Source organism: Periophthalmus magnuspinnatus, chromosome 16 (assembly GCF_009829125.3).
Source record: "Periophthalmus magnuspinnatus isolate fPerMag1 chromosome 16, fPerMag1.2.pri, whole genome shotgun sequence".
NCBI lineage: Eukaryota > Metazoa > Chordata > Actinopteri > Gobiiformes > Gobiidae > Periophthalmus > Periophthalmus magnuspinnatus.
Genome location: NC_047141.1, coordinates 12,213,875 through 12,226,878, shown reverse-complemented (window position 1 = coordinate 12,226,878; position 13,004 = coordinate 12,213,875). Strand labels below are relative to the sequence as shown.

At 37.2% G+C, this 13,004-nt stretch overlaps 1 protein-coding gene across 1 annotated transcript in view; it reads right to left on the bottom strand.

Moving 5' to 3' along the window:
* The window catches only part of iglon5 (IgLON family member 5), a 298,544-nt gene that overhangs the window by 58,878 nt on the left and 226,662 nt on the right, over positions 1–13,004 (bottom strand). The window contains exon 2 of the mRNA XM_055227545.1: positions 6,695–6,773. Within this exon, the coding sequence (XP_055083520.1) occupies positions 6,695–6,773 (79 nt within the window). The remainder of the gene's footprint in view (positions 1–6,694; positions 6,774–13,004) is intronic.

Below are 13,004 nucleotides of genomic sequence, written 5' to 3'. Positions count from 1 at the left end.
CCAACAGCATATTAAGGACTTTGTCTAAAAATGGCAGATTTGAGATAGGTTGATAATTGTTCAGTACTGCTGTATCATAAAAGAAAAATTTAAGTCTGTTAACTGGACAAAGAGTTGTAGGAGTGAAGACGTTTTCTTGCTCATCCAAGTAGTTTTGTCAGTTCTGGTCAGATTACTGGTGGACACTGCCTTATATCTATATGAAGGGAGGAGCTAACTGCACTGAAAATAACATCACAACCTAGAAGAAACGGTTTAAACATTCCTTACACAGCTGGTGTGTCTGAAAAACCTCAGAGGAGCATGAAGGAGTATGAAATCCAGGTCTATTTCAAACCTTTAAACACTTTAGGACAGAAACACCCAAACGACAAAACCCCAAGTCACAAAGCAATGTGGTCTACTCCATTCAGTGTAGTGAGGACTGTAGGAAGCGTTATATTGGACTAACAGCCACTCCATAAGAGAGAGCACCTCAGGACCTCAATCTGCTGTGCATTTCCATCTCAAAGCCACTAACCACTCCTTTGAAGATAGTGAGGTACAGATATTAGCCAGAGAAATGAAATAGTTTGGAAGGGGAGTTAAAGAAGCATTTTTTGTTAGAAAAGGCAATACTTTTTGAACAGGAATGAGGGCCTTAGGCATCATCTACCTCCTATTTATAACTCCATCCTTAGACCTAAATCTAAACAAGAAAACCTATAGAGCTAGCCAGGATGCTAGTAGGTGTGAAATCACTTATTAGGGGCCTGAATGATTATGCAAAATCTGTCTCAGGCACAGTTCACACTTAGTGTAGCTCATTAGACCTAGCCTATAAATAGAGACTGTTAACAACAGGTGTGTTAGCTTCAGTGCCGTTAGCTCCTCCCTTCAGATACATATAAGACAGTGTTCACCAGTAATCTGACCAGCTTGGATGAGCAGTGAAACGTCTTCACTCCTACAACTTTTTGTCCAGTTGACAGATTTGAATTTTTCTTTAACCTCAGATTTAACAAAATAAAGGTGTTGTCATTTTTATTCATAATATAATAACTATTGTGACATGATTTGGCCTTTGCGAACATGATGGTTGCTAGGTAACATACCTCTACATATGTCACAGCTGCTGCTCATGCCCAACCAGAAAGTTAAATTATGAACTTCACCAAAAATACTAATATAGAATATAATATACATGTTTTAAAGAAATGACTTGTCTAACCTGTCTAACAGTTTGCAATGGTCCAAAGTTATTCCTCACTTATTTTATGTATTCAAAGCATCCTAATTATTCAGAACTTGTTTTGCAGACACAGTAAATCTAGCAAAAACTGGCATGCTGGCAACGCACTTCCTGATTAACAGACAATAAAACGTTTTATAATTAGATCCAGACAGTGCACAGCAGACTTATTTGATATCAAGAGTGGCTTATACAATATTTATACTTGGACAAGACATATTTTTAATAAATGGAAAAATCCGGTACATGGCCTTTAAGAGAATAAAGAGGATGACTAAGAGGATTTTGTTTACATCTTGTCGGATTTGCTAAAAACGGTCAATGCGATATGGATTTTAAAAATACATACGCCATTGGTGTATGAATCCCCTTTAATAATTAAAGGATTGATTCAATATTTTTATACATTTTTCCGCAAGTAGACTTTGGACCCTCCAAGGTGTCTTTGCAATACTCATTTACATGTAAATAAGACAGTGTTTGCAACAATGAAAAACAAGGAGCCACAAGCTATTTGTGTTTGCCCCTACACTATAGCTACCTTCACTGGTTCAATAGTTTGAGGCGCAGCTAAAAATTAAAAGTTATAAATAAATAAAAATAAGACTTGGCAAACGCTTTGTCTCTCAGGGACACAAGTGACTTCCATATTAAGTTTATACAAAATCCAAATAACAACTTTTTGAAGCCTACTCATGGGTACAGATATACAGACTGCTGCGTGCTGTCTGCATGTAATTAGAAATGTTTTATCTTCCAACGATCAGCAAGTGCACTGTTAAGTTGCTAGTTGTTGTTAGCTTTACCGTGAAGGCACAACTCCACACTGGACTATGAAACTTGTGAAACAAGCTTATAAACTCATAGTGGTGAATAATTAGAATGCTCAGACTGCATAAGGTGAGTGAGGAATGACTTTGGACCTTTACATGTTCAGTTTTTCACATTTTTGAAAAGTAAGAATCTGGAACAGTGGCTTTAAATTTAAGTTTAACCATAGAAGTGCCTCTGGCTAATAACTGCATTTGAAGCCTTTTCTTGGGTGTCAGCTTCCTGTTTATATGGGAGAGGAAAAAGTTCACAGAGCTAGTGGACAAAAAGCAGGAGCCAGGGCCCCAGCCAACTCACAAGAGCCCTGAGAATGCTGGGGGTAAGGGGTCTGCACAACAAAAGAAATGAAAACACCACAGATGCAGCAGAGAAGACATCAAGATGGCTGTGAATCGAGTGGGACAACCCGGGGGCCACTCAAGTCGCCTGGAAAAGGGGGTATTAGTCCATGGACCAGACCCCAAAGTTTGAGTATTCCAAAATATGGCATAAAACATATCTATTTTCATGGAGAATGCTCCACAGTATGGTTTTAACTTTCATTTTCCATGGAAACATACAGGTCACATGTCACCTCCAGAAGTTCCACTGTGTTATTTTTTTTCATTTGGCTGCATTACCTATTCCAAAGAAGTACTTGCACTAGTAAAACCTCTGCAGAAAAAGTTCCTATAGTACTTTCAATGCCGAATGACAAGTAGATTCCTCCATCACATTTTTTTTTTAAAGTTTATACCACAATAAACGTGTCCTCTAAATAAAGTGGACTTGTAAATATGTATGTGAAGGGTGACATTACAGTTGACCTGTGCATCCATCAACGCTGAGCTCATTGAGACTCTCCATAATGAGTGAACGCAGTTGAAAAGAACTCTTTCAAATGTTAGCCTCATTAGCATACTGTGTAAGACTTAGCAATGTATTTTTCATTAATGCAAATTACAGCTGCTGTTTGATCTGCCTCTGCTCAGTATTCTCCACGTTTCAGAACTCGCGGTGTGTACACTTCTCCCTCCGCTCTTATAGATGCCATAGTGACATCGAAGAGGCGTGTCTTGTGTTGTTTACAATAACGCATTTCACATACAATGAATTTAAACATGTTTTAGAATCAAGATGGCTCACTGCAGGAGTTATTCAACAGTATTCAGTCGTGTATTTGTACAGAAGCAGTGGTGGAAGGTATTGAAGTCTACGGTACTTAATTAAAATTTTTATGTATCTGTTCTTTTACTTCACTACATTTGAGAGCAGGTATCTGTATTTTCTACTCAACTACATTTTTTAACTGGACCGAAAAGTCAAGTAATTTTCATATGATTTGAGGCGCTATTTTTACATCATGACCCAAGTTTTCAAGTTCAAGCTTCAACTTTGAGTGCACAAAAATACACAAAATTAAGAAATTGATTCATATTGCTACTGTTAAATAAAAATCTGTATGTTTTTTTATTTATTTTTTTTTTTTTTTTATCAATATCACTACAATTAACTCTAAAAGTAACAACACTTGAACAACATTGAAATACCTTTACTTTTTACACTCCGAAGTTATTCAACAGTATTCAAAAATAACTGCAATCCACAAATAAAAGAAGATACATCTTTATTCAGGTGTGGTAGCCAAAAGCCGTTGGCGATTTCTTTTAAATGTACCTTGGGTAGGAGGTCCACCATCTGCTTGTCTCCATAAAGATGTCATCGCTTTACCTGTTCCACCATATGGCATTAAACTTATCTAACAGGTCATGTTACAGGTCAGGTCTGTAGAGAGGCGACTTCACTCACTGTAAGAACTCACTGTATTTTTGAACAATAAAAACACCTGTTATTGAAAGATAAGTGTTTAATGCCAACGTGGAACATTTCAGGTAAAGAAATAACATATCCATGGAGACAAGCAGGTGGCAAACCCCCCACAGAAAAAGTGACACTCGGCGTAAGGACACATTACAGAAGGTATTAAAATTCTCCCAGAGGACAAGGCGCTTGATTTGTCTGTTATTAATGTTCATATTTTGATTTACAGACAAAACAGCGAAATAAAAATACCTGGATCATGTAAAGCGGATTAATACAAACATTTTAAGACAGAAAATGACGAGCCTGACAGCAGCAGTTATGGAGAGAGGGACGACAGTTTTTCAATAGAAAGTGAATTGGAGCCAAAGTCGATGGAGCCAGAAGCGCATCCAGGCTCACTTCATATTTAGAACGCGGTGGCTAGCAGATTAGCTCTGTTTATTTATGTATGCAGTCTATGGTCTAAATATACCTCCAAACAGCAACAGATCTATTTATTTCATTTGGAGAAAGAAGTCATCTAAAATGCTGAAAAATAACTTCTGTTTACCACCTACTTCCCTATGTGGCTCAGCTCCTGCACATATACATGCAAGTCATTTCAGAGTAAACACTTGAGCTAGGACTCTGACTCCGTAGCGCTCTTTATCGTATTTTATTCAAGCACACGCCCCCATATCCACCATTTTATCCAACGTATACAGTATTAAACTCAGCTATATGTATTTAACCACTGATAGGAAGACAGAAGATACTTTTACATTAACTTGAGTATCTTTTTACCTCTGTACGTGAACTTTTACCGTAAATTGAGTGCTTCATCCACCAATCTACAGAAGTGACCATTTCTATACAACAGGTGTGTGCGATCCCCCAGTCTAGAGCCCATTTTAAATCAGGAGCTAATTACAGCGCTAAGGGCTCGACTGTGACACCTGACGGGTAGGATTACTCCGTTAGACACAAAGCAGCGCCGGTGTGGAAGACTTCATATGGGAGACAGGAAACAGGGACAGAAATAGCACCGCGGTTTGAGGTGTAATGAGCTGATTCAAAAGTAGGGTGACTAACATACTCTACTACTCTGTAAAATAAAAAAAATAGTAAAGGTAACAATGACTTGAATTGAGAATAATGACCTGTTTTGGTAGCACTTTATAGTAACTATATCTTAAAGGTTTTATATATCACACAAAATGGATTCTTGTGAGCTTTAAGTCATGTTATAATGTCATTACTTCATCAAAAACAGACCTGGAGTTGTGTTTTGTTTCATTCATACATGTTTGACTAACACTTTATTATTAGTCTGTCTACATCTCCAAAGTTCAAAATGCTCTGTCCCACCTTGTGATGTCATGAAGTGGTTGATGTCAAGTTAACAGCTACTTTTTTTTACCATTAGTTCGGTACAGAGAGGCAATTCCAGCGTTTAAATCATCCAAATTATTCAACTGAAGGTATGTGGATGTTTAAAAACACAGTGGAGCACTTCCTGTATTACCACATGACATCACAAGGTGGAACATGGTGTTTTCTGTTTGAGAGAAGAGCTCAGTGTGTGTTAAACATGTGTGAATCAAACAAAACACAACTCCAGTATGTTTTTCATGAGGAAACATTATAACGTAGATGACAAAATAGCATAATATGTGCCCTTTAAGAGTCTTAACAAAGCAAGGACAATGACCTAATTCTTAATGAACAAATAGTTTATTGAGAGTCATTCTAATTATTCACCCTGATGAGTTTTTAAGTACTTTCCACAACTTTCAGAGCAGAGTTTTGCATCACATTATGGCAAACTAACGCAGCGCTTCCTGTTTCGTGGCAAATAAGAGCTGCTTTTACAATATATCATCACCGTGGCAACAGATTTTACTTTTAATTATTTACAGATTTTAATTACAGAAAAAAATTGGCACAGAGCCTTTAAGTCATTCTTTATGGTTTAATAAGGCTAATTAAGGTGTAGTTATTAAAAAGTGGGGCAGTTGTCTTGTTTGGGATGGATTTCTTGTATTTAATTAATTTACAGCTGCAGTAATCAAATGCATATGTCTTATTTTGCTTGCAGATTTTGGAAAAGTAAGAAAAATGCTCTTGCTAACGAAATAAATTTGATTAATAAATATGCTTTTGTATAGTGCGCCTAAAAAGTCTTTCTACATTTTTGTCATACTTTTTCACACATCATTAAAAAAAAACCCCTCTTCCCTCAAGTCAAAATGTCTAATGTGTTTTATTGTTTGTATTGTCTCTAATATCGCAATAAATAAATAAATAAATAAAAATAAAAAAATTGGTTCTATATATTACAATTTAAATGGTTGGTCCATATCTGTCTTGCATTTCAGCCTGCAATCATCAGCTTTGATCAAGGGGTAAAAACATATGGGATAAGGTTGTCAAAAGTGTAGAAAATCAGATACTAATCGATACGAAAAACCAGTATCAAAACTAAATACTCATTTGAGGAGATATTGATACTAAAAAAGTCACATTCACAGGACAGAAATGATCTTTTCCTGAATGATCTTGAGCTGTATCTGAAAAAGTATAAGACACATAGACTAGTACACACCCATGGACCACTATGGGACCCACCTGAACGACTGAGGGAGTACACAGACATCATAACACCACATGGTAACATTAAATACTATTATTTAATGTTGAAAACCACATTCTATTGTCTAAATACAGAGGGTTTTTTTAATTCATTTTGGTATCAGAATCAGTAATAAGTACCGAGTCTATTCCTTAGTATTGAAATCGAGTTTGAAATGTTCGTATCATGACAACACTTGGCGATAGGATCAGACTTACCTGAGAGTGACGCTGTCCCCTTCCAACACTGTGATGTTGTCGGGCATGTGTGTGAACTCTGCCCCCTGCACGCTGGAGCCTGAAACACAACCAGCACAAAAACAATACTTAATACAGATGAAAAATTATATGAATGAACAAGTCAAGTCTGGGATGTACAATAAAAAAATAATAAAAAAAATGCTGAGGAATGAGTAACAGATTTGGCACCTGGTTCATTTGGTAAACTTTTCATTAAAATCAAATTAAAACACCTTAAAATGTTTTTATGGCGAGAGTTGCTCAGTTGGTAGAGCGTTTCCAAAGGTTAGTGGTTCAAATCCTGCTCTTGACATAAACATCATTGGTAAAGCAGTGAGACGCATTGACCCACAGGTTGGCGGTGCGATCCCAGCTCCCACAAACGCTGTCGTTGTGTCCTGGGGCAAGACACTTAACCCACCTCGCCCCCAGTCTCTACGCTGGTGTATGAATGTGTGAGTGGTTCCTTGATGTAAAGCATTTTGAGTGCATTGAAGGTGGAAAAGTACTATAAAAATTTGGACCATTTACCCTGCCGTAGCCTAAAGTAGCGCTCAGATTAAATATATGTAAATCAGAGTTGAACAAGTTTATTCTTAGGAAGAGAAAGAAAAACATCTGAAGTTTCACAGCCAATTTAAGACACATTATAAAGAGCTTATATTCCATTGTTTTTTTTGGAAACTCTGAACAAGCATTTACAGTAAAAAGGTCAATATTCTAATAATAAATGTGATCAAACTCCGAAATTGTGTGTGGTATAGCAACTTCGGCGCACATCCAAATCAACCAATGACAGTATGTTATTATATTGTAACTTTTCAATAAAAATATCTGGTGTCAAGGCAACAAAAAGTGATTTATATGAAGGTTAATGCACCAAATACACCACATACCAAACGTCTTTTATTTCCATAGCTTTGAAAACGTCCAAGAATTGTAAATTTACTATTATTCGCAGTACTGCTGGGACCTCTGCATAATGAGATTGGATAGCACATACTTCAGAGCTATTGCATTAATGATAAACAGTCCTTGGGCTGGGGCTATTTATACAGGCCATTTTAACAAGGCAATTCAAAGTCTACAAACTAATTAAAAAGTGACATAAAATTAAACAAGCACATTAAATTAAAGCTCATTGTGATAAAATGAAAGGGAGCAGCAGCAAAGAAATTACAAGAGTAAGGGGTTGGAGAATTTCAAATGTAACATGGAGAAAAATACTGCTTACTGGAGAAACACAGTGACAACAGTAATGAAAGTTGGTGAAAGAGTTGTCTAAGGACGCTCAAAATAAATCCTGTTTCATTTTGTCTGGTTTTAATGCACTGGGCACAAGCAAAACTAATTATTTTATCACCATGCTTATTTTGAGCAGACAGGAGCATTTACTTTTAACTACAACAACAAAATGTGATTACGCGGATATATTTTTTTAACTTTAAGAGGCAGTTTGTCAATCGCAAGAGATATGGTTTTTGTCTTCACTGTTTGCTAGCGTTGCTGTTCAACCGTTTACCTCCCGTGTCGTTCGTATAAATCTGCGTTTTCTCCCATCAAGCGACATGTAACGACAGCGAGGTATGTTCCACTATGCTTTTCTGCAGTACGAGCCTCCTCAGACTCTCCATCTCCTCCTCTTCACCACTACTAATATCTGTAGAAGACTTCTGTATGGATTTATTTGTTGATCAAGTTATAACTAGAGCGATTTGTAGAGAAGTTTGAAGATATAAATCGCCTTTTGTCTTATTATATGGCCAGACAATTCAAAGCTGAACTGTGTGGCTCAATAGTACAGCTACAGTACATATGCATGGCAGGACGTTATAATAAAAATGCGTTACTATTTGTAGTAAGGGTGACTTCCGCATACTTAAGTTGGATTTTGTTCCATTCACACTTGTTCTATTAATCTTATTTAGTAGGTCACCTTAACAATGCTTTTCACATTTGCTAAAAACTGATTGTAACATTACACTGCAAAGCATTATGGGATACGCCATTAGACAAACAAACGCTAAAGCAAAGCGACCCATCTACAGTTTTAACATTCTGTCATATGAACTTTTAATGTTCAGTGTAGAATGTCTGTCATGTATCTGTTTGTCTAAGGTTTGTTGAGGGCAGTGGTCGATGAAGTACTTGTTTATCCATGTTACTTAAGTAAAAGTACAGATACAGAGGTAAAAGTTCTACAAGTAAAAGTATTATAAGAAAAAATGTACTGTTTACATTAAGAGTAAAAAGTAAACGTATTTCACACACATGTTGTTCATTTGTTAAAGTCTTATAGTTAGTAATTAGTTATATTGATTAAAAAAAATAAAATTTGGTCAACAGAAACAATACAAATCAGTGTCTTACTTTTTCTTATTTATTTTTGTTTGCTCAAAGCTGAAGCTCAAACTCAACTCAAAAACTTTAGTCAGTATGTTACCACAAACATGGTAAAAATAACCTCTCAAATCATTTGAAAAGTACTTTTTACTTTTCAGCGTTGTTCACAAATGGAGTGGAGTAGAAAGTACAGATACCTACTTTCAAATGTAGTGAAGTGAAATTAAAAAGTACCCACTGTAAAATGTACTTAAGTAAAGTACAAATACCTAAAAATTCTACTTAAGCACAGTACTTTACTACTTGTACTTGATTACCTTCCACCACTGCTTACAGGTTATTCCCCAACCTAAGTATTTATTTCATTGTTCATTCCCACTGCTGGCAACAGAGGGCGCTCCAGTAGATTTTAACGTCTGCTTTCCAAATGCATTAAAGCTAGAAATCCTAACGCCAAGGTGCAAAGCCGCACGAACATTTTACATTGTCTTTTTTACTTGAAATTACATAAAGTAAAAGACAGCCCATGCCAGCTAACATAGAATCTAATACAATACACTTAATACATCTGATACATTTTCAATACAATACTATGAAAAACCATGTCGCAAATAAATACAGACTTGATTTATGACAAAAAAGTAATCGTATACACTCCGTACTGACCATGTACTTGAATAGTGATGGGGTTCGGGCTGCATTCTGGAGGGATTCACCTTCATTGAACAGGCCTGATAATGAGCCAGGGGAAGCGGATTCACACCAGAGTCACCAGAGCGTGAAATGAAGCTAGCAACTGTAGCACTGGGAAGACTCCATACTGACTACCAATACTCACAAGCATATAGAATACACACAAATACATACAGGAGGAACGCAGGGGACAAAAATCCAACGTTTTTTTAAAGCAAGACAGACAAAAAAATAGGCCAAAGGTGCACTATGTAACTTTTCTGGCGGGGTTGTCAGTGTAATCCCTCAGTTGTCCAGGTATGAGCCATAGTAAAAGACGTTTCGCTGTTCATTCGCCGTTTCTTCGGTTGGCGAATGAGCAGCGAACGTCTTCACTTTTACAACATTTTGTCCAGTTGTTAGATTTAAATTCATCTTCAACAATTTCTCTGGTAGACGTTCCACCATCTGCTTGAGAAACTGTGAACAATAGCGGTTTACAGTTTCAGTTTGGTTAGTTCCTCGCTTCACGTAGATATAAGGCAGCAATCTGACCAGAACTGAAGAAGCGGCTTGGATGAGCAGCGAAACGTCTTCACTCCTACAACAATTGGGCCAGTTGACAAATTTAAACTTAAAAATACCTCTTACTATGAGTGGGCTTGCCTCCCAACAGATCTGACCTATAACTTTACCTGGCGGCGTCTCTGTTTAGATACAATTTGAATCGGTAGCTCTTTAAAATACTTTACGGTGGTAGTCGGTAGATACTTGACAGGTAATTTCAGTGGTAGTCACAATCATAGTTATTGTGATACGTTTGGTAGTGCTTTGTCTGGCAATTGTACTGATACAGGCCGTTTTTAAAGTGCCGCTGAATGCCATACTTGTGAACATTAACGCAAATCAATAACATCTCCATGGAGACGAGCAGGCGGCAGATCTTCTACCAGAAAAGCTACGCAGTGCACTTTTAAGATAAGGATTGTATTGAAATGATTGTCGGAGTGGCTGGCAACTGGCAGGATATCAAAGTGGGTCATTATTACGTATTTATTTTCAACAATCATCAAGCTAATTGTAAGGCTAAATATTGCACCGGTTGCTTGAAAAAGTGTAGCAGCTGATTTTAAAATGGCCCACAGTAAGATCCGTCAAGAACTAGTCACTTAATCAAAAAGTAATTGTTTTGAAGCAGGCCATGCTACGGACCATTAATTTACAATACAAATGTCTAGGAACCAATTCAGGAACTCATTACTGGCTTCTATGAAAACCTTATGTGACCTTCCTTCGAGAATGCTAATGCAGTTGGTAATACAAAGATGACACTCATTTAAAGAAACATTCATACGGCCTTTAAAGGAGCACTTTGGAACTTTTCTGGTACAGCATCTGTTATAGACCCTGTGCATATGAGCAAACTTAACTGCTACTTCTGGTTGTAAAAGTGTTGCTGGGTGACTTCTTTCCAGTTAGTATCGCACTGCGGTTTCTCTCTCAATGGTTTTTCAGCTTCGTCTGTACAATCAGTCTTCATATAAGCAACAACAGCAGCGTAATAAAGAAGTAACAGCACCCGTCCTCAAATGTGAAAGCGTCATCTCAAATATATCAGTTAAATAATGAGGGAAGCCTGATGTTCACAAACAGCAGTTGTTCGCTGACGGAGTGGGCTGTTTCTCTTACACTAAACATATGCTACGTCTCAAACTATTTTAGTTTATCTGTGAGTGGGTGTATTTTTAGTTAGTTAAGACACTTGTGCACTAGTTCACAAGTGTACGTTACGTTGACCTTAGGCTTATTACTGTTACTTAACCTCGGCTGCACTATTATTTCCACTGTGACACCGAATGAGTTTGTTTCTATTTAAGTTAATATGGAAGTACATCTCCGACTTGTTAGTGCCATATGAACCATGTCGCACTCTCACACTCTGAGGACTTCAGGGACCGACCTCCTGCTGGTGCAAAGAGTCAGGACTAAACATGGAGAATCAGTGTTTCAGTTTTAAGCAGCTAAAATGTAAAAAACATTCTTCCTGAAGATGTGAGACAGGCCTCTACTTTGACAATGTTCAAATCTAGGCTCAAAACGGTTCTGTTTAGCTGTGCATATGACTCAAAGATATTTATTCCGCACTTTTCTCTTTTAATGTTACTTTTATGATGATTATTTATATTTTGATCTGTTGCATTGTGATTTTAATGTGTTTCTTATTCTGTAAAGCACTTTGAATTACTTCCTTGTACGAATTGTGCTATACAAATAAACTCGCCTTGCCAATTATAGCTATATTAACCGCCACAGGACTTTTTAGCATTCTAGTTCTATTTAACAGTGCTGCTTGTACAAAAATACTTGTCCTAACAAATGATTTAGTGTAAGTAAAACATGAGCTGTGCATTCAGTGGGAGCTGTCGGCTGCTTATTCACCACCTTTCACTTTCTTGTCGCTGTTGCAGTCCCTTCACTCACAAACTGTCAGCGTGAGCGTCCATCCTCCGCTGTTCTGACGAGGGACAGAGCAACGGTGAGTCAGAAGAATGCAATTTCTAAAAACTGCATTTCTTATATTTCACGTAACAATCAATTATAGGTTACATCTGTTACTCAGGGCAACGAGAGGAGTGAGGTCATTACTTATTACTGATGTTATCAATGCTTCATGTCGTGGAATATTTTGAAACATTTATGAGTTTACAGGAACACGCCGCAAAGCCCGCCGAAGACACACTCTGATCTGTCTGTCAGGAAGAAGAAGGATCTGTCCAAGTGAAGTGACGTGAAGTGTTCCTGCAGCTGTGATCTGAACACACTGAGCACCATTCAGCGTGTTTCTACTCACATTATGGCGACGCAGTACTATCAGTGGAGTAAAAATGACTTACTGCCTCCACTCATCACAGCTGGATTTAGATAAGATTACACCGAGTTACTTCGATGTTTATGATAGTACAAGAAAAAGTCATATTTGTCATTATAGCGTTTTTGTTGGGCTTATTTTTGGTAATATTGGAGTTTATAATACAGAGCAACTATTGAAACAGGTGTAAACACTTCAGTCACAAAATATGACACAATGTTCAATTACAGTGTTCCCTCGTTTATCGTGGGGGTTACGTTCTAAAAATAACCCGCAATAGGCGAAATCCGCGAAGTAGTCAGCTTTATTTTTTATAGTTATTATATATGTTTTGCGGCTGTAAAACCCCTCACCACAAACTTTAAACACTTTTCTCACACAGGCATTAACGTTTTCTGACATCTC